Raw genomic sequence first — 22,469 nt, 5'->3', positions numbered from 1 at the left:
TAACATGGAAGGCCTCCCCCCCCGGGGGGGGGGGGTTAACAATCTCTGCAGGACGTACCATCCATTGTTTCTTCTCGCTTCTTCAATTCCTTGTACTTGACGTTTCGTTCACCTGAAAACAGAGGACAAACTCATTAGTGACTACTCTAAACTAGCAAGTATGCGTACGATATGGTAAGAAAGAAAACTACAATTTCATCTTGGCTTCACCTTGCTTACAGCTTGTACAAGCCAGAGAATTTTTCACTAGCTTACCCTAAAATAACACACAGTGGCAAACTACATGTGCAGATAACAATAGCCGTACAGCAAATGGCAAATTGACAACGTACAGCTTTTAAGTACATCTTGACATCAGGGCCTAAGGAATAAAACGTGTAAATATACATGTAACTACACTTTGTTTCAAACAATCAGAGGTTAATTGCCTTGATGTTCTTCAAGATCCATATCTAGCTGTTGAATTTCGCCATTGACTGTTTCAATCTTCTCCCGAAGCTCAGCAGTCCTACAACAGAAACGTTTTACTTCAGCAAGAGAATGGTTGGACACGTGAAAATAAAACTGTACACAGTCCCTGTATATTTTTCGATCAGCTTCTCAATTCAGTCAGGCTTTATAGTTGTCGTAACGCTACCAAGTAGTATTGTTTCAAAACTACTTAGACAAAGGTTGGAGTAGCGGGGGGGGGGGGGGGGGGGGTTGTCAAAACATCTGAACTATTTTCAATTGTCTTTACCAAAACGTTTAAATCACAGTTAGCACCCCAATCCCCTCCGCCTCACCACACATGAACTAGATGTCCAAGCTCCCCAAGTATAACAGCAACTGGGATGCTCATCGCATAACATTTGGAGTGTTCTATTCCAAATTTTCATAGTTGATTCATATTACAATAACTCTTGAAGTAACCTTTCAAACTAAGTCTTGAAGAAACAAAATTTTAACCTGTTTTAAATGCCTTGTTTTGCCTGTGATGCGGCCCTTTACTGACCAGTGTTACTTGAAGCTATCAGTTTACAACGGTTTTATTACAGGTACTACTTTACTAGCAGAATTAATAGGGAGGAGCAGTGCCCCCTACACTCTCCCTTTGATCTCCCCTTCTGTTAGGAAACATATGACATTAGGCTACATCTCTGAAAATGGACTCTGGTGCCTTAAAATATTTTTTTCACAATTTCAAAAGACGAACCCATTTCTTAAGGGATTCTTTGTCCCACAAGAACAAGCAATACACATACATGTATGTACCTGTACACAATTAAAAAAATACTAAGGTAAGGATCATTGACTCATAAACTAAACATACTTGCGCTCCATTCTTGCAATCTCTTGATTATCCTCCTTTACCTGTTAAATATAAAATATGGAAAAGCAAACTTAAAACTAGTAACTCTTTAGCAAAGTTTGTGATAGATTTCTACACAGTTTGGGGCTCAAATGGCCAGCCATTATTCATGTTGATAGTAATACAGATCAATTAAAGGTCCGTATAGTAAAGGTCCCAGTTTCTTTCATTGTGCACGCTGCAGCCATCCTATTGCAAGTAATAACTGAGGACAGCCCTGCAACAGCATTTAGAAAATAACAATAACAAGGAGAAATAACATGGAGCCTCATCATAAGAGATGTTACCTGTTTCAGAAGTCTTTCTCTTTCTTCTGCAGGAGTTCCTCTGTTCTCCTTCTCCATCTCATCGATCAAGCTTTGTTTCTTCTCTCCCAGCTCATTTAATTTTTCATAGAGTCACAGAAAATACAATGGAGAAACACGGTTCAAACAAACGATTGCAGTGTATGCATGTACATGTAGTACTGCATAGCAGAGCATGTGATAAGCTGAAAGCAATACAGTACCACTCTAAAAAGAACAAAGAATTTTACAAAGTAACACAATCAAAATACAATGGACTACATGTGGCTGGGTAACTATCAGACAACAGGTATATGAACATCTCAGATCTCCTGCACATTTAAATAAATGCTATCAGTCAGCAATATTTTTCTTAAGTTTATTATGCTATTCAAGTTGGTTCTAACGTTTTAGTCTGTGGATAAAACCCAAGTGTGTGACCATTTAAATGAAAGCTATTGAGCAGTACTTTCATGTGGTACTGTTTATTACACTGTACAAGGTGGTTCTAACTTTTTAGTCTGTGGATAAAACCCTAATGTGTGACCATCTAAATAACAGCTAATGAGCACTTCTTTCATCTGGATCTGTTTATTATCCTGTTCAATGTGACTCTACTTCTAAGTCAACATGTGGCTGCTGTTGCAGAGTGAAAATATTGTGGAGTAGCAATGGTAGAACTTTAAGCATAATTTCCAACAAAACACCATTCATGGCTTCTCTTACCAGGTTCCTGTTTGACTGGGGAGCTGGACACTTCCTGTTGACATAAATCAACAAACACAGATACGTGTATGAATTAGTAGGGAGAGTTTAAGTTTGACTTAATAAAAGTGTTAAACTACTAACTTTGTTTGCATGATTAAATTTACATGTAATGTACTCCATTTTAACCTGATAAGCAGTAGTGCTAAAGGTAACCTATGAATGGTTCGGTTCAATTGCAGGCTTAAGTGACACAGTGTATACATTTATCTTTTCCCCTTTTTAAGTTAAAATTTTATGTAATGAGGAACAAGTCATGTACAGTTAGCATAAAAATTACATGCATGCTCTAAAATAATTGTACAGCATATAAAGTATTCTTAGGTTACATGTTATGATGTGGATTACAGCTTTCTGGAACAAGAAATTCTACACTGCAACTTGAACTCAAAAAATTAATACATGTAATCACTACAATTTGACGAATGTGTGGGTCCTTATTCAAGTTAATGAACACCATAAGCATGTTTTGTGTTAGGCAGCTAATTCCCACACATGCACAAAATAGTTACTCTAGTATACTTACATCTTCAAGGCTCTGGATGCGAGTAGTCAGAGCATCTAACTCCTGCTGTTTCTGTTCAAGTTCCTGTTGAACAAGTTCGTGTTGTGTTTGTAAGAAAAATATACACTGTAGTGACACGATAGGAACTTTTTTGAATATTTTTTCTTTCGAGAATATTGTTATAAATGTATGCTAAACACATGTACAGTAAATACTCACCAACTGCAGTGAATTGTTGACATTCTTCAACTTAGCATACTTTGCTTTCTGATCAGGAGGCTACATAACAAAAACAAAATAGAATGAGATTTTTAAACATAAAATTAAAAAAGCCTGCTTTCACACCTCAGGGCTCGACACTAACAGTAGCCAACTAGCCACAAACTAGTAGAAATTTAGTTTTGGCTAGTAGGTTTCTGATTTCCACTTGCCACTTTGGCTAGTAAACAAAATGAAATTGGCCAAACTAGTTTCTGTCTTTCTCAAGGAAGTCAAACACTAACACTTTACTCAGAAACAAGGTCAGAATTTCATTGTTTACTTTTCGCTGTGTGGTACTTGAAAGGGTATAAAAACTGAACATGTTATTATATTGAAAGAAATATTGACAAACAAGACAACATTTTCTGAAAGCACACATCAATCTTCTTTTTTTGTTACAAAATTAGTAGAACAAAACATGGGCATCCTGATAAAATCCCACACAAAATCATGCGGAACTGTGAAAGGATAACATTTCATTTAACGTAACAACACGTAGGTGATTTGTCATTGTGTCCATACTGACAAAACTTACCACTGCAGAAATAATAACATGAGGAAGATTTATTTCCTTCAACATTTATTAGCAGTCAAATTTCGCTAACGTTGCTTTTGAAACAGTTTAAATTCTAAAGCTCCTGTCTGTGCAGAGACTGAAGAAGTCTCGACAGTTTTTACAATGATGTTTTGGGGTCTTGATATTTTTCCATGGAAGTCTCAAAGAAAAACAGAGTCCTGAAAGTCATTTCGGCAAAATCCCTGGATTTTTCTTCGTGATCTGTTAGCCTGAGAGATTTAATGTGAGGAAAACACCAGGCAATTAAAAAAAAAATTAAAACTGGCGCAATTCGGTGATAAATTGGTTCGCCCTAGTGTTTAACGTTACCAGTCAAGCATGACACAAGGTGTGCTGACTATATGTCAACTGGTCAAGAGGTTTTAGATGCAAAATTGCATTGTTTTGGTTTTTCTTAAAATTCCATGACGGATATAAGGTTTTACTAGCAGTAAAAAAGAAAAAGCCAAAAAACAAGAGTTCTGAAAAGAAATGACCCACTCAGGAAGAAGATGTAAGTCTAAATGCTAATGCACTCTTTTTCATTTTTCACATTGATTTATAAATATAATATCTTGTTGTTTTATTACTGGAACTGGTTTAAGTATGATGTAATCACCAACAGTATGTATTAAAAAGAATTGCTTGCATTGTGTAGCTTACAAGTCTTGCTGGTAATTCTGCTGTTATTGGACCAAGCCAACATCAACGCTTGGCTAGTAAAATTTTTTTTTGGCTAGTAACATCTAAGTTGTCACTAGCCACTAGGCAAAGAGTACATTACTTGCTTATTTTCGTGATTCAGGAAAATGAAATTTTTATATCTGTGATCTGTGATTCGCTGTTTTTTCGGTTTGTAAACAGTGGCCAAGACCCCCTGTACTGTACGACCCCCTTGAAATAGACCTTTTCATGGTTTCTGACGCCATCTTGCTTAAGGGGCACACACAGTAAAAATTGCTGTGAATGAATGGGAAAAGTCAAAAGTTCAATTCCCAATAAATTGAGAGTGACTGACGCTCTGAGTATTTTATGAGTTACAAGGAAAAGATACCCCAACGGCAGGTTTGTTTGGTCAAATTTGAAGAATATAGATTTACTGTTAGGCAATGAATTGTACTTTTAATTTCACTCTTAATTTTCCCATGAATTGCAACTCGGTTTTACAAACTAATGTATGGAATGTATGGCCAAGCGAGGCCATTTCTCTAAAATGTGATCTGTAAATTCTTTTATGTAAGTATCTTTAGTTTTTAATTCATAAATACTTCAGAACTCAAATTTCCATGAGTTGTTAGACATTAGATTCTCCATCTTCCCCATACATTTACAGTAATTTTTGTCGTGTTTGCCCCCCAAGCAAGATGGCATCAGAAACCATGAAAAGGTCTATTGCTCTTGCTATGGCTTGAATAACTCTTACCCTTTCCTAGATCTTGTGCTCTCCAAACTGCAGCATGCATCCATATCTCAGTAAACCCACTCTGACCAATGAACCAGTAACTCATCAAAATATAAGCCCATACATGAACATATTGTGTGGTCCCAGAAAATATCCATACCAAGCCTGTAGATGGTCACTGGAAATGCAGAGGATACGCTTCTAAGCATGAAACAAATCTAAAATACCGTAAACTTACGAAAGTAACGACCGTCATTACTTTTGGAATTAGCAGCCTTTAGGGCTCATTACCTTAGGAGGGTCGTTACTATTGAGGAGTTGTTACTTTCGGGGAACAAAAAGCGTTATATAATTATAGTTGGTATGACTGAGCTCTTTGAACAAAAAAAAAAAGACGGAAATTCGTAAAAACAGTTCTTTAAACATCAGATTACATTCTTTGTTCCAGTTTAAATCTATGTTGCTGCCATATGGGTTGGCTCTTCCTGCCAAGACCGTGTTCTCAGTGGTCAGCAGGAAAGCTAGTCAGATACCATAAACTATTTCTAATTCATGATGCACTGCTGTGTTAGTCTGCTTAAACAACATCTCAGTACACTGAACGAGTTTTCAATTTAAATTTGAAGAATCGTTCCTTTTAATACGCTTCTGCTGAAAATGAGACAGAGTTTTCAATTTTAATTTTTTCACCAAAAGTTCATATTATTTTGTTCCTGTTATTTGATGAAAATTCTACTGGTTTTGTTTTAAGGACGTTGGTTCGCAAATTTTCCAGTTGATATTTTTTTAATTTTTACTGCAGTCAGATAAGGAGTTACTTGTGTCGGAAAAGCAAAAAATTTGGAGGTCACCAACTTGGTTTCAGAGATAAAGCGTGTGGAAAATTTCCATGATTTTGAAAAATTAGCACAAGTAATTCAGCATGGTCTACGGCTTTATAGTTAAAAATATCAAAGGTGACTCAACGGAGACAAACCATCTTAGCCATATTTTGTAGAAGTGGGTCTGTTGTATAATTAATTCCAAATGTTGCCAACGTTTTCACAAAACGTAACCCTTCAAGAGGCATTTGAAACTGCCGCACAGATAAACGAAGAGCTAAAAAGAACGGAATTCAATAGTGCATTTTGCAAACAATTCAAACTTCTAATTGATTGATTTTCTTCATTTTTTCGCTAAACATAGAAAATTGGTAGAGAAAATACTCCATCAAAGGAAAAAATAGGGGTCACCGAACTTGTGAATTTGCGTGTGCAGTAAGAAACAATTAACGCGAAGGTCCTTGGTGGGCTCGTTACCTTTGGACGGCTCGCTACTATTTATCTATTTAAGTATTTATCTTATTAAACTGTAAGGTAATCACACCGCAAAACAATTTCCAAGCGCGCTTACCGTCGTCCAGACGTTGTCAACAAACAGGTCTCCACATTCCACCTCTTCGTTCCAACAAGCAAAGAAGTAAACAAAGTTAGCTTATGACCCAGATCAAGTAATATCACTGGCTCAAGCCGTTCTGAAACAAAGAACAAACCTTTGAAACTACGATAAACTCAATTTTCCGCTGTTTTTCTTGCACACGTGCCAAAATGGCGGAGACGAACTACACTCGCAAAGATCACTGGGAAATAATAAGAAAGTAAAGGAGTGGGGGCGGGGCGGGGGAGGGACATGAGAGCAAAACATCGCCCCACGATACAACACAAACACAATTTTTTGGAATTTTTATTTTACTATGGTTACCATTCATTTCCTTACTCCGCAAAACAAGAAGAAACTTCAACAAAAGACGTTTACATCTCATCTTCATCGCTGTTCTTCATGCTGGTCATTATTAAGCTCTTATTAACCGAGCTTAGTCGGTTTGTATGGGAGAATCTTAACCGAAGTCGTGGTACAGACCGAACACAGTGAGGTCTACACACGACCGAGGTCAAGATTCTCCCATACAGACCGACTAAGCTCGGTTAATAAGGTGTTTATTATATAGCGATGAAACAAGAACAATTTAATTTGTTTAATGTAACGGGTTTGTAGGGAACTGACATTTTGGTTGCGAACGGCGATGAGTTGAACTTAATTCTGCCAAAATTTGCTCATCCTCTTTACTTTTTTTTATCGGGCTTTTTGACACTTCGATAAAAAATATTGCTAGAAGAATGTAGTCAATATTTTTGTATTTAAGAACAACTTTTTCAACATTACCGGTCTAGATGCCGGTCTCGGATGGGAAAACCTAGACCGCTTTCAATATCGATTTCAGCCAATCAAAATTGGTGTATTCGGTAGTTCACAGTCCTTGTGAGATACAGCCATATACACTAATAACAACTAAGCATAACCAAAATTCTGAATAAAATACAAATTCCTGTCCTAAAACTGAAACTTAGATACATAAACTACACATGTTCTAATAAATTCTATAACAATATGAAAGGTTCAATACGTTAGGCCAACTCTTCATAATTATTGTTACACGCATTTCAAAGAGAAATTTACCGCGCTGAAAATATTTCACTTGACCTTTATGTCTTTATCATAGCGTGAGAACTGCAGTGAGTCTCGAATTTACAAGTTTCATAGTCAATTTACATTAACTATGATATTTTCTTGTGACGTTAAGTAGAGCATTGTTTGATTTAGAAAGATATGCATTTATATGGAAACTAAAATTGGTACACTGGATTGCTGAACCTTTCACAGAGATGGTCAGGACGTTGAATATGCTTGTAAACGCTGCTATATTTTATCGTACGAATTTTCTGTCAAAATTTGTGTAAATTTTCGAGCAGCCAGCAACATTACACTTATCATCACTCAAATATGCAAATAACGAAACCCGACCCGTTTATCAAAAAGTTGCCATTCTTGAATTTTTTTTAGACACATAAACTAAATGGCTTATTCAAATAAATTCTTTAATAATACACAAGGTTCAATACGCCAGGCCAACTCTTTATAATTATTATTACAGGCATTTTAAAGAGAAATTTACTGCCATTTTGTGGTTTACTATTTCTAAAGTGCGCTGATAATATTTCACGTGACCTTTCTATCTTTATCATAGCGTGAGACCTCCAATGAGTCTCCAATTTATAAGTTTTCTCAAGATAAAATCTGTTATGATTACTTGAACTCACGTTTGGTAAAAATCACTTTGTTTGATTTTAAAAAAAGATATATAAAGTACATCTGGTACACTGTACCATTGAATCTCTATATATACAGAGACGAACATTGAAGTATAATATTCAAAGCAGGAGCCATAATCGGGGACGGAGACCGTAAGCGCGCGCCATTTCTAGTATTGGGGTTGTCCCCATGATATGGGACAATAATTCTATTTTTAGAACAAATTGCGCCATCACCTGCGGCACACGCGCGTGCATGCTGCGAGGATTTTTGCGGATGTCGCGCGGGGGAAATGGCGTCCGAAATTCCCGAAATTTTTCACGTTTTTGGCCCACAACTCAACGCGTTTACGTCTGTTGGAATTTTGCTTGAGTATTTTCGTCGTAAGCTGCTCCAGTTTGAGTGAAGTAAGACAGTGTCGAAGTTAGGTATGTTCCGCTGTAAGCTTATATATATCGCTGACCAAGTTGTGTTCCGACGGATGCTTCTTTCACATGAACTGTACATTACTCCACTTTAAATTTCACATATGTTGAAGATTAACAGCTTTTCCATTACACTGCAAAAAACCAACTGGATATATTTAGATATAGCAGAGCTTCAGGACTTCATAGTTTCCCAGCTCCTCTAACCACACGCTTGCGAGGAATTTGTCAGTCTATCGCGACCGAAAACTAAAATAAAATAATTGCTAGTTTGAGTTTCGCTTGAATTGTAAGCAACGCTTCATGTTTCATCAAGGCATAATAACTTTACGTCCGTAGATACTGCTCAGTTTTATTCGTGTAAAAATCCAGTAAATTCTCTGTTGTCGATGAATGAGAGCGCCCGCCGATGCATGTTTTGTACAGTCAGTAAACATGAAAATTGTACTTCCGCCGCTCTTTCCTGTGAAAGCGTACATCGAACTCAAACAATAGCTCTATAGTTTTTAAATATGTTTAAGATTGATAAATGTTTGAGAACATATTAAAAGCTAAGCTGGAAATATGTGAATAAAGCAGAAACAATCAGCAAAGTTACGATGACGCTTTCTTTAATCAACTTGGAATAACGATTTCGATTTTGTTGATCGAGTTATAAAAAATCCTTGTCTATTTTCATTTTCGCAGTGTAAAACTTCACTATGGTTGTGTTGAAGAAACACACACGATGTTAGTAGCCTTTTTTGCATTCGTGAAATTTGTTGCAGCATGTCAACACAAAAGATAACGAAAGAAATCTTTGTCAAGATTTGTTGACAATTGAAAACATCGACTCGGACTTGAAAGTGCACGAGCTGCACTATGCAAATGAGCTAATTGTACGCGTCGGACTTTCCTTTCAAAAACCTTTGCAAACTCACCAAACAAGCAGAGGCAATAAGAAACCATCAAACAGGTTTTGGTTATGATTAAACATTGTCTGAGAAACTCACAAATTAACTCGATACCAGAGTAGAGAGTTTTCTTGCTATATTCTTAAGCATACGCGTGAGCTTACAACTAGCGTGAGCAGATCTTATTATTCATTCCCAGCGCGAGATTGAAGTCTTGTTTTCGACCCTGAAAAACCCACCTTTTCCGTTAGCTCAGAGCATTAAACTACATATAAGCGCCCTGGTTCGTATTCCCTGCCTTATTCCCCTGCCATCGCTGTGAAAAATACGCGAGAATCTCTAACTCTCATCATTTGATCACGCAACGTGACAACATCCACGCGAGAGCCCCTGACATGTGCGTGAATACGCGCAGATATATGACGTCAGGATGGCGCAATTTGTTCTAAAAATAGAAAAATTGTCCCATATCATAGGTGCGCCCGAATCCCGAGACTTACGGTCTCCGTCCCCGATTATGGCTCCTGATTCAGAGCTGATATAATGTCGTAGGAATTTTTTTACCCAAATTTCGGTTAATTGGTGAGCAGTCCGCCAAATTAAATTTACCAGCATAAAAGATAAACATACTGAAACGTGCATCGCTTATCAAAAACTTGCCATTCTTTAAATTTTTTAGATGAGTAAAGAAAATGTGTCATTACATTGCCATTTTACTTTTTTTTGGAGGGGGCCTAGAATCTCTTCATTAAGACTTAGACGCGGCCTAATTTCTAATTTATGTCTGCCCCGATTTGGCACTCTAAACACATTGCGTTCTAACCATTGGAATCTTCACGGCCGTGGAATTGCGAAGAAAAGAACTTTTTTCACCAGGTCAGCGAGGTGTACGCACCCTCTACTTCATGACATTCCGTTTCAGAGCCACATTGAAATTGGTAGGTGTTTCGCCTTTTCATATGAGCAGAAGAGAGGGATTTTTTCCGTATTTAAAAATGAAGAATGTGCGTCATGCAACGTGCCTGCCTCTACGGTCTGCATGAGCTAATAGAGAGCTTAAGCATAGACGAATTTGAGCCACGGACGTCAACCGGAAGTTTATGTTCTTGCTTTTAGCACGTTTTCATGCCCGACCAATGAGTTGCAAACTCTCATTTTAGCATTTAAAACTTGACATTTTCAACGAAAAGCGAGTAATACGCGTCGAGGAGGAGAAGGTTCGACTTCCGGTTGACGTCCGTGGCTCAAAAACGTCTGTGCTTAAGCTCTCTAATGATATGAGAAACTGAACCGGAAGCATGTCTTCAAATGACGCCGCTTTAGGTATGAACATTTCGGTTTCTTTGTAAACGTTACAAATTATAGGAGATGTGATTTGCTGTTATTATTAATTTTTTTTGGACTATACAAGCATTGCTTTTCTTTACATGTGTATCTTAACTTCATCGCGTTATAAATTCTAACATTTACTAAGCGGGAACTTCCGGTTAGGGTCAACTTCCGTCCACGCATAACTTCCGTTTACGTATAACTTTCGTCCACATCTGCACCATTACAATAACTCATTCATGGCGCATGCGCGTCATTAATGAGCTAAAAATGATCGAATGTGTACCATTCTTGATTAGTAAACAACAATCTGAGCATAGACGGAGCTAAACACGGTCAACATTTACACCTAACATTGCCATCAAACAGATGCATGCTCCGATTCTAGACGAAATCATGATAACAAAATAACAATATACCGTAATACGTAAATATTGGACCACGAGCCGTTCATTAAACAGCACTTTCGTTATGTACACGGCCACGCGCCAAAGTAACGCGCCAAATTACTCGAAACTACAACCCAATTTCCAGACTAAAAATGTAATAAAATAACTGAAATGTTTTCTAAAAACCTTGTTGGTGAGAAGAAAAACCCTTCTGTGGCTAGAGTGTTGAGCACTGAGAACTGAGCCTATGAAGAGTTTCTGCAACAAGCTTTAGACGAATCTCATGTTCCCTCTTCGATCGAACGTAAACAGAGCTCACTTGAGTTCGCGTTCAAGAAATTTAGGATGAGTTATCGATTGATTACTGTTCGATGTAGGAGTACAAAACTCCAATTCTGCCTCGTAATTTATATATATATATTTTTGTTATGCGTTGTCTGAAGTTCTAGCAACTAGATTCATGTTCGTGAGCGGATCAACAAATGGCCGGAAATCTCGTTCAGGTTGAAGCGGCGACACCGGAAGCGCAGTTTTCACTTGAAAACGCGCGCCAAGCCAACCATGGTGAAAACTGCTATCGGATTTTTCTGTCACTGAAATACGAGGAATCATATCTCAGTTCTAAATGCCTTGGTCCTAAAATGTTTTTTTTAAAAACAGGAAAGAGTGAAGGGCTGTAGTTTTATAGACAATCGAGGAACGGGATGCATGGTTACCTGTTCGGTGGGTCCCGCGTCATATATTCCCGAAACAACTAAGGAAACGTTAATTGCTACAACAAAACTTTTCCAACCAACTTGACTTCTATTCACGTTTTCAACACCTCGCGGGGGTTGTTTTTCCTAAATAATAAATATGTTGCCAAAAACTTGGGTCGCAAAGTCATTGCTGAATCGTATCACACAAATTTGTTGGGTCTATTATTTGAGGTTATTCCCTAAAGGATCAATTGATCATTGCTTTTATTCATGTGGTGGCTCCTAAAGGGGCCGTTTGTTTCGTGAAAGTGTTATCCACTATATGCTCAATCTCCACGGATTCGGCGAGTCAACTCAATGTCCTTGGGTAATTGTAGGCAGCGCTTCTGTCAACTACCGATTGATCTAATTATACACCCATCCTTTGTTGTATACCAAATAGTCTTTAATTTGGGAGCACTTGTTTGAGTCCAAACGCAAAGAGTCGATCGCTTTGCCAGGCATTTCCTGAAAAAGTTTACAAATGAAACGACTGTAGACACAAACGGTGGACCAAGCTCAGGCTACATGACATGACATGACATGACATGACATGACATGACATGACATGACATCACGTTACCTTACTTTATTTTTTGAAATGCCTGGCAAAGGCTGTGAGCGATGATCATGTTGGCTAGAGATCATCTTGGGTAATAGCAAACATGGCAAAATTAAAAGACTTTGTATTACGGGCTTGGAAAAAATTCAGAGAATTCAACAGTTATTCTAGATGCTTTGAGCGAAATCTGAGCGATGGGCCGCAATTTGGGTGGAAGTGAGGCGATTTTGCAAAATGAGAAATGCTTGAAACTGACCTGTTTTGGCCTGCTCGCAGGTTCTTTTTGTTTGGGCGTCTTTTACTTCGCTTCAGTCGGTAACTTGGTGGATAATCGACATCAAGGGATATCAGAAATGTACCGAAAATCACTGCAGATTATTCGCTAGACGTGTAATGCCACAAGAGGATGTGAGCCATGTTTTTTTGCTAGTTTTTTAAATGCCACTGCTTGTGGCCAGTGTGTGTCGCTAATTGAACTCGGCCGAAATTCACTGAGTCTTTTGTATATCGACACGTATTAACTGTAGGAAAATGCTTTGTCTGCTTTGCACTTACAAGAGCTAGGGAAAGTGTATGGAAGGAATGGAGACATCAGTAATTGACGAAAGACTTTCGACTATAGAGATCATAGACACTTTTGATTTCCTATCTGAATTTTTCCAAGTAGAGTTCCGGAGTGTCTGACACCGTGCTCTAAATAAAAAAGCCATTTGCTTTATGCTAGGAAGGTTTGTTTTGGTTTATTTCTGTTGCAAGATATGTTTACAGTTCACTGAATATTTTCTGTTGAGGTACAGGGTCTGCATTGTTCTGTTAAGGAAAAGGATTTCTTATTGATTTCTTGATTCCTTGTTGACTTAACAAGCCCAATGGAGGCATATGCGAGTTTATACATCATGAACTAAACAAGACGAGATGACATCAAGGGATCTAATGCCACTTTACTAGTTTCGTCTTAATCGTGAGTCCATGTTTTTCAAGTCTTAGTTTTAAAAGGATCGCAATTTTAACCTGTCCACGTTTTACAATTCTCCAATTTTACTTCTCCGCGTTTTACAAGTATTGTTTTTACAAGTGGTCGTTTTACAACTTCGCGATTTTCAATAGCCCACGTTTTACAGGTCCATGTTTTACTAGTCCTGTCCATCCTTTTAGTCCAGTCCAATCCAATCTTTCCAGTCATCATACGATGACGTCATCCCGCTCAAAGTCTACTTTTGTTCTTCCGTAAAAGAAGAGTTTCGATTTCGATCTCGCTTAGCGATCTGTACCCGGTCGTGATTTTTTTAGAGCTATTTGAGGACGTCTAAACGGTTCCAGTGGAATCTGTAAGTTTATTTTCTGGAATATGGAAGATCTACAGCCAATCTCTGATGCGGAACAAGCTGCTTTCTGTGTGGAATTAGTGAAGCGGCTTAACATGCTGCGAAGACAAGATCATTTATGCGACATAACTTTGCTGACGAAAGATGGCAAACAATTCAAAGCTCATAGAAATGTGCTTTCTGTAGCAAGCCTGTTCTTCTCCAAGCTTCTTCAGAGCAACATGAAAGAAAACCGAGAAGGGATTGTTCGGTTTGAGGAGATCTCGGGTGCTGTAATGGAAGATGTTTTGGAGTTCATCTACACAGGAAGTGTGGAGATAACTCAAGAGAATTCGAAGGATCTTATCGCTGCAGCGAACTTTCTTGTCATTCCGATCTTGAAAAAACTTTCCGGGCAATTTCTAGAACGACAGATATCCAAATCAAACTGCATTTCAACATTTTATTTTGCTGAGATGTACCAGTGCGACGAACTGATCACCAACACCAGAAAGTTCATCCACGAGAACTTTGCATCTGTTGCAGAAATGGATGAATTCTTAAACTTGGAAGCTAAAGAAGTCGAGAGGTGGATTTCAAGCGACGAAATTTCAGTTGCTGTTGAAGCAGATGTGTTTAAGATCATATTAAAGTGGATCAAACGAAGCAAAAGCGAGCGAAAAGCATGGTTTGAACAATTGTTTCGTCACTTGCGACTGGCTTTCCTATCGCGTGACTTTTTATGGGATGTCATGACAAACAAGCTCGTGCAAGAGAATTCTGATTGTTTCAAGCTGATCTCCAAAGCTATAAAGCAGCCTGGCTGTTTAAGTGAAGAAAATTTTCCGCAGTCGCCGAGAAAAGGGCTTGAAACCCGCGTCATTGTTGCTTGTGGAGGGCAGTACACTTTGTGTTATCTCCCAGAGAAAGACGAGTGGAAGCGATTAGCAGACGGGTTGTCAGAGAGAAACGAGTACACTCAAATGATAAACCACCGTGATCAGTTGTACGCCTTTCCATTTGACGGTGAGGCAGAGAGGTATGATCCTGTTCTTGATTGTTGGTCTACTGTGGATCATTTGAACTGTCCCACCACAACTTGTTGTGAGGTGACTCTTGTTAGAGGCGAATTCTATTCTATAGAGATCAATAGATCATCCAGAAAATCCACCATCAAAAGATTCAGTGCTGAGCGGTCTTCATGGCAGACGGTTTTGTCATCTCATGAGGGCTGCAGGGAACACTCTTGTGTTGTTGCGGCTGGCAATCATTTGTATGTTTGTGGCGGAAGGGTAGAGGATGACTTCGCTTCGAAAGCTGAGAGATTTGACACTGTGGAAAAGAAATGGGAGGAAATTGCAAGCATGCAACAAGCGAGAGCGTACTCTTTTGGTGTGGCAACTGAAGGGAAGATTTTTGTAGCCGGAGGGTTGGAGAATTGGGATTTGTGTTTGGAAACATGTGAGATGTTTAACATTTCGACAAACGAATGGCAGTTAATTGGAAGCTTGAAAGTTCCTCGCGCAAATGGCAGTATGGTTTGTCTGAAGGGAACACTCTATGTACTGAGTGGCACAAATGTCTATGAGGAAAGTGAGTTGAGTGTTGAATGTTATGACCCTACAGAGGACAAGTGGATTGAGAAGACAGCCATACCAGTGAATCTGATCTCCGAAGACGATGAAACTATATATGAGATATTCACCGGCTGTGTACTGAAACTCTCCAGAGGAGTACTAGACAAACTTGATGTTATTAAGGAATAGTCAAGCAGGATATAACGAGATCGGGTGGTCGACTCTACCGGCCTACGCGTTTTCTCGGTTAGCTTTCATCAGTACTTGAACAATAAAAATCAGTTGTAATAATGAACCCAGATCTCCTACGGGCAGGCTTAAGGTGGCTTCATAGGGTAATCATTTATGGCGTTGCGCGCGCAAGTGTTATGTTTTGAATCCCGTTTTTGCATTCGTATTCAGTTTACACCCAGTCCTCTCAAACTAATTACATGTAATAAGCAATGATTAAATAGTGTTTTACTATCATCTCTGTTAAAATTATTGGTTTTAGTCTTGAATTAGAAATGCCCGAACAAATATGTTTTTTTACTTTTTTATGGCTTTACTTGCGATTTTCTTGAATTTCCTTCGGTGAAATCTTCCAAAAGTTTCATAGCATATCGCTTCTTGCGGGACACGAATTTTAAACACGAAAAAAGTAGGGTTTGTAAAGGCAGGTTTTTCTATTTTTGCAAATTTATGTCTTTTACCGCTGCGACAAAACTGGTCTTATAGATTTCCCTGAAAAACGAGCTCCGACTAAAGTAAAATATTTGCTACCAATCTGCCAAGTTTTACGAACTTTCACCGAAGGAACGCGAGAAAATTCACTGTCAGTTTTGCTTGTTGTGCTCATATTGACGTAATCAAATATCGAAAAACACTGACGTTTTCCTTCGAGCGCGCACAGATTACTTGAGCTTTCGTCCTGAGCGCGCGTGCGGTCGTAAAACTATAGGGAGCCACCTTAAGGGAGATTGAGGCAGAGTGAAGTCTGGGTACCAGATCAGTTGTGTCTCCAGCTAAATATTTTCAACATTTTACTGGAAAGTTTCATTTCAAGTCTTCCATTTCCTGCGACCATTGTACAGTAGAATTTATAAATATATTTACATAGTTTTTCGTTTTAGTATGTTTCAGATTAATTGTAACTCACTTAACAAGAATCTTTCCAGATAACTAGCTATATCGCTAGTTGTGATTAACAAATCGAAAACTAGAATTGTTTGGTGTTTACTTACCGAGAGATCGATGATATTCAGTGTCGTTCAGCTCAAAGTTGGGCCCGGTTCATACGTCGCATTTCTGCCGTGTCGAATTCAATTCAACGAATTCAATTCGACAGAAATTCGACGTCTGAATCGGCTACCGCATTTCTGCCGCACGTTCGACTGGTCTTGTCGCATTATCCGACAGAAATGCGACACCGATTCAGACGTCGAATTTCTGCCGTGTCGAATCTAATGCATACATTATGTTAATGTTTGAGCATGCGTAAATGTTCTCCCGCCAAAGAAAGGGGAAAAACTTGGCCATTCTCGACCCAGTGCAACCTGAACATATTGCAACACATACTGCTCCGTTGTCAGCCTTCTCCTTCTTGTTCCATTGGCGGAGAATTTTTCGCAAAATTAAAGTCCTTCGTCGCTGAGTATTTTCGTCCGCCATATTGAATACTCTACATTTAAAACATTTTCCGCTGGCCGACATACCCGACAGTATAAATTCTGAATTAAGTGCGACACAAGTTCGACGTATGAATCCACAGTTGCATTTCTGCCGCACTTAATTAAATTGAATTCGACGCGGCAGAAATGCGACGTATGAACTGAACCTTAGAGGACAGGTACAACTCTATTTTCAAAGCAAGAGTACGTGCTCAAGATTATCATTTGTCATGCCCAGAGCATTCGCTTTTACGGTCAGCGTCAAGGGACGAGCGAGGACTCAGGAAACGAGATTGACTGTAATCGAGTTTATAAAATTTCACAAGAGAAGTTAATATGGTACAGGAGTTGAATTATCACTGATCATAACAAGATCTCTTAGAAGCCGAAACGTTGTCAGTGCCCGTTGCCCGGTCCACTGATGACGCATATCATTGTCGAGTACAGACAATGCTAAACCACATTCGATTTGTTAAGTATTTGTGTGTGAAATGTTTGAAACGTAGATGAAAACCGACCATAAGAAGAACTGAACGCGACAAAATTTTCATCGCAAGTAATATTGACAAATTTTATTAAATTTTCAAACTTGTAAGCGCGCACAGAATGGTTGTCTCAGTGCGATTATTTGAATTGTCTCTTTTCTAAATATTGTATTTAGGCGCGGGAGATTTTAGATATTCTGTCTGCAAACTCTTTGAATAGAAAGTTAGACGAATAATTCAGGATTTAGCAATTTTTATATATATTTTTATTGATTTCATTAATAAGCGAGCGAATATAAAGAAGACTATGACAATTCTCCACCAAAGGTAGCAGTGGCGGATGTAGGCGCCTCCCCCCCTTTATTTCGGGTAAAAATTGAACAAATCACAGAAGGAAGAAAAGCCACTGGGTAGTCACATTAAAAAGTATATGTGGTAGGCAGATAATGGGACAAAGAAAAGATAAACTATGAATTAGAACATCTAAAAGATATCCCGATTGCAAGCAATAAGCAAGAGAGCCTGGCAGCAGGCAGGGGTAGCCTTATTTTCTAAAAAGCGAAATTCCGAAAAAAAGCCATGCTTGACCAAGAATGAATAAATCAACCGAGCGACATCTTCGCGTTCCCTATTATATCTTAATACTGTCCGCCATCCTCTCCGCCATTGCAGCCAGCATTGCCTGAGCCCGCAAGTATTGATGCACAGGAAGCTTCGCAATACGTTTTCTCGGGCCCATCCCTCCAATTTATTTTTAGACATTTCCGCGGACAACGTTACCGCGCGCGTTGCGTGGAGGATGAAAACGAGTGTAAAGCCGCTTGGGCTGCCACGTGAACAATCTATCGCCTGACCCTACTGGCTCCTTTCAGACTCTCCTGGGATTTGCCGTGACTGATCTAAAAATAATTTACGAGAGATTACCTTAGAAATAAGGCCTCTATGGTCGGCGGAATTTAAGGGATAGTGTCACTATTTTTAGCATGATTTTTGGAATCTCAAAAACATATATCGATCATTGGAAGCTGAACAATAATGGTTTTATTTTGTAGAGCAGTACTCGACAAATGTTTAGAACCTATTAGGAAGTGAGGATGGCTAACGATGGCGAGCATGGAAACGGATTGTGTTATGGATTTTTAAAAAAGCGTCAGAATGTCAGGGTTTCAAAGGTTCAAGTTGGCTCGAAAATCGTTGACTTTTTGGAAAATCGTAGCTGCAGTGTGGACTTTCCTCAAGAAATTGCTTTTAATCATTTAGCTACAGCCAATTAAGTTCTTATTAAATAAATTTAGGGAACATTTCGTGAAGTTATAACAGTTTTAAGCAAATATCTCGTGACAGTGTCCCTTTAACTCCCCCTTACCCTGTCTTGACTGTGTACATCTGCTCACTCTGACGAGAGTGAGTGGCTGTACAGTACACAGGCCAAAAACAAACAGATACCATGTTCAGAAACTAAATACTTAAACTATATACCCTATCCTAGTTGAAACACCCTAAAACTATACCTGTTCAACAGAACGTCTTCTCCTGAGTGTAAGCTGTCCTCGTGACTTCATCACCAAGTTTCCTGTTGCCCTCCGTCAAACATGTAGGCAAATTGCACTGTTAATTATTGTTTTATCAAGTTATCCATAGGAAACAGTGAAACGGTAAGTGTTTGTAATGTAAACTATTTGAGGAATTACTTCAAGATATAAGATTGCGACTAAGGAAAACCAAGAGCGACAAACCAATTAGGAGTAATCCGGTACGTGTTATGAGGTATATTCGCCGATCGACCTTGTGTTGACCAAAATGAAGAGGTCTGGCAATAATTTAAAAACAGAAACAATACTAAATTACTAAGTGTGATAAAAGAGTTCTCTCTATAGATGGAACACGTTCGCGGTAAACCGTGATATTTCTCTCAACCAGGAGTCTGGAAACTAAGTGCAACGCAGCTGGAAGTGAATCATTTGGACTGAGCTTACGGAAGATACGGAATGGTGAATACTTTACTAACAAGGCAATTTGGTTGACCCGGCGAGCACTGTACAGGCAGCAACATTATGGATAAAAAAAGACGAGATGACATGAACAGATCTAATGTTACTTGTTAATGAAGTATAAATTTCTGTTTCTTTTTCTGTTAAGGAATTACATTAAATACATTTGATTGTTTGGATGAGAAATGATCGTTTCAATAAAGAAAAATATTTTTCTGCGTTTGACTAGTCTGTGTTTTTGTAGGCTGCGCTCTATTAGTCTGTGTTTTGCAAGTCCACGTTTGACAAGTCCAGTCCAGTCCAGTCCAGTCCAGTCCAGCCCAGTCCAGTCCAGTCCAGTCCAGTCCAGTCCAGTCCAGTCCAGTCCAGTCCAGTCCAGTCCAGTCCAGTCCAGTCCAGTCCAGTCCAGTCCAGTCCAGTCCAGTCCAGTCTATCAATTCTTCCTTACACGATGACGTCATCTCGCTTCCAGTGTCCTCTTCCAAACAGTTTCGCTGTCGATTGTAGATTCGGTCGAAACTGATTTCGTAGAGCTATTTGACGTTAAAGGAATCTGTAATTTACAGAAATTAGTCTATTGTGTGGATTATGGAAGATCTACAGCCAATCTCTGATACGGAGCAAGCTACTTTCTGTGTAGAATTGGCGAAGCGGCTTAACACGTTGCGAAGACAAGATCATTTATGCGACGTAACTTTGGTGACGAAAGATGACAAAGAATTCAAAGCTCATGGAACTGTGCTTTCCGCAGCAAGCCCTTTCTTCTTCAAGCTTCTTCAGAGCGATATGAAAAAGAATCGAGAAGGGCTTGTTTGGTTTGAAGAGATTTCAGGTGCCGTAACGGAAGATGTTTTGGAGTTCATCTACACAGGAACTGTCGACGTAACTCAAGAGAATTCCAAGGATCTTATCGCTGCAGCGCACTTTCTTGTCATTCCGGGCTTGGAAAAAGTATCAGAGCGATTTCTAGAACGACAGATGTCCAAGTAAAATTATATTTCAACATTTTATTTTGCCGAGATGTACAAGTGCGACGACCTGATCACCAACACCAGAAAGTTCATTCACGCGAACTTTGCATCTGTGGGAGAAATGAATGAATTCTTAAACTTGGAAGCTGAAGAAGTCGAGAGGTGGATTTCAAGTCACGAAATTTCTGTTGCAGTTGAAGCAGATGTTTTTGAAATCGTATTAAAGTGGATCGAACAAGACAAAAGCGAGCGAAAAGCATCGTTTCAACAATTGTTTGGTCAGGTGCGCCTGGCTTTCCTATCGCGTGACTTTTTATCGGATGTCGTGATAAACGAACTTGTGCGAGAGAATTTCGGTTGTTTAAAGTTGATTTCAGATGCAGTAAAGCTGAGTAGCTCTACATGTGAAGGAGATCTACCTCAGGCGCCGAGAAAAGGGCTTGAAACCCGCGCCATTGTTGCTTGTGGAGGAACATACACTTTCTGTTATCTCCCAGAGAAAGACGAGTGGAAGCGTTTAGCAGAGGGCCTGTTAGAGAGAAGCTATACAACTGAGAAGTTAAGTTGCTGTGATCAGTTGTACGCTTTTCCATCTGCTGCTAAGGGAGAGAGGTATCATCCCGTTGTTAATGGCTGGTGTACTTTGGATTTGTCCGTTACATGGCCCACCAAGGTGGCTGTCGTTAGAGGCGACATATACGCGATAGAGGTCAACACATCAACGAGAAAAGCCGCAATCAAAAGATACAATGTCGAGCGATATTCATGGCTGACGGTTTTGTGTTGTTGCGGCTGGCAATCATCTGTATGTTTGTGGTGGGAGGCTAGAGAATGACTGCGTTACGAAAGCTGAGAGATTTGACACTGTAGAAAACAAATGGGAGGAAATTGCAAGCATGCAACAAGCGAGATGGTGCGCTTTTGGTGTGGCAACTGAAGGACAGATTATTGTAGCCGGAGGGACGGAGGATTGGCAATCGTGTTTGAAAGCATGTGAGATGTTTAACATTTCGACAAATGAATGGCAGTTAATTGGAAGTGTGACAGTTGATCGCATGTATGGCAGTATGGTGTGTCTGAAAGGAACACTTTATGTGCTGGGTGGCATAAATCTCCTATATAGACGACAATTGAGTATTGAATGCTATGACCCTACTGAGGACAAGTGGATCGAGAAGACAATCATACCAGTGAAAATGATCTGCAAACGCAATGACAGTACATTTACCGGCTGTGTTCTGAAACTCTCCAAAGGAATACTAGACAAACTTGATGTTATCAAGGAATAGTCAAGCAGGGGAAAAAACGAGATTGGATCGGGAAGTTCAAGAGGAAAGGATATCCACTATGTCTTACATTTGTTCGTCTTCCCGAGGGAAAAATTTCTCCTCTACCGGCCTAAGCGTTTTCTCGGTTGGATTTCATCATCACTTGAATAATGAAGATCAGTTGTAATATTGAACCCAGATCTCCTTCGGGCAAGCGGAATGGAGACTGAGACAGAGTGAAGTCTGAGTACGAGATCGGTCGTGTCTCCAGCTGACAGTAGGCCATTTCCGAGTTTCCTTTTGCCTCTGTTTCAAAACGAGTCCTTGTGCAAAACTTTGTTGTGAAAATGAGTTTGATTTGCATGAAAATGAACTTATAGAAGAAACACATTTTCATATGAATGGTTTGGCACGAGGACTCATTTTGGCACGGAGTGCGAAAGACAACTCGGAAATGGCCTATTTTCAACATTTTACTGAACAGTTTCATTTCAAGTCTTCCATCTTCTGCGACCATTGTACAGCAGAACTTATAAATACATAGTTTTCAGTTTCAGTGTGTTTTAGATTTAATTGTAACTCAGTTAACAAAAATCTTTCGATAGTTAGCTATATTGCAAGTTGAGAACGAAAACT

The 22,469-nt window shown here is 39.1% G+C and overlaps 1 protein-coding gene and 2 pseudogenes across 2 annotated transcripts in view; 2 read left to right on the top strand and 1 right to left on the bottom strand.

The window, feature by feature from the left end:
- The window catches only part of LOC110057358 (intraflagellar transport protein 74 homolog), a 10,015-nt pseudogene extending 6,269 nt beyond the window's left edge, over positions 1-3,746 (bottom strand). Inside the window, exons 1-8 of the transcript XR_016206280.1 lie at positions 3,702-3,746; positions 3,125-3,184; positions 2,927-2,989; positions 2,362-2,395; positions 1,639-1,754; positions 1,313-1,353; positions 429-508; positions 59-112 (exon numbers count right to left, since the gene is read on the bottom strand). The product of XR_016206280.1 is annotated as an intraflagellar transport protein 74 homolog (transcript). The remainder of the gene's footprint in view (positions 1-58; positions 113-428; positions 509-1,312; positions 1,354-1,638; positions 1,755-2,361; positions 2,396-2,926; positions 2,990-3,124; positions 3,185-3,701) is intronic.
- A 9,704-nt stretch (positions 3,747-13,450) lies between these two features.
- On the top strand, positions 13,451-16,673 carry LOC149114338 (kelch-like protein 11). Its single transcript, XM_089286809.1, has one exon. It carries the CDS (start codon positions 13,937-13,939, stop codon positions 15,656-15,658), a length of 1,722 nt encoding a protein of 573 aa, XP_089142935.1. The 5' UTR covers positions 13,451-13,936; the 3' UTR covers positions 15,659-16,673.
- Positions 16,674-20,023: 3,350 nt separating this feature from the next.
- LOC149114337 (kelch-like protein 2) lies at positions 20,024-22,182 on the top strand (annotated as a pseudogene).
- Positions 22,183-22,469: the final 287 nt, after the last annotated feature.

Source organism: Orbicella faveolata, unplaced genomic scaffold (genome assembly GCF_042242905.1).
Source record: "Orbicella faveolata isolate gen_17 unplaced genomic scaffold, um_ofav_v1 contig_14, whole genome shotgun sequence".
Classification (NCBI taxonomy): Eukaryota; Metazoa; Cnidaria; class Anthozoa; order Scleractinia; family Merulinidae; genus Orbicella; species Orbicella faveolata.
Note: the sequence above shows the minus strand (reverse complement) of the source record. Positions and strands in the feature narration are given on the sequence as shown.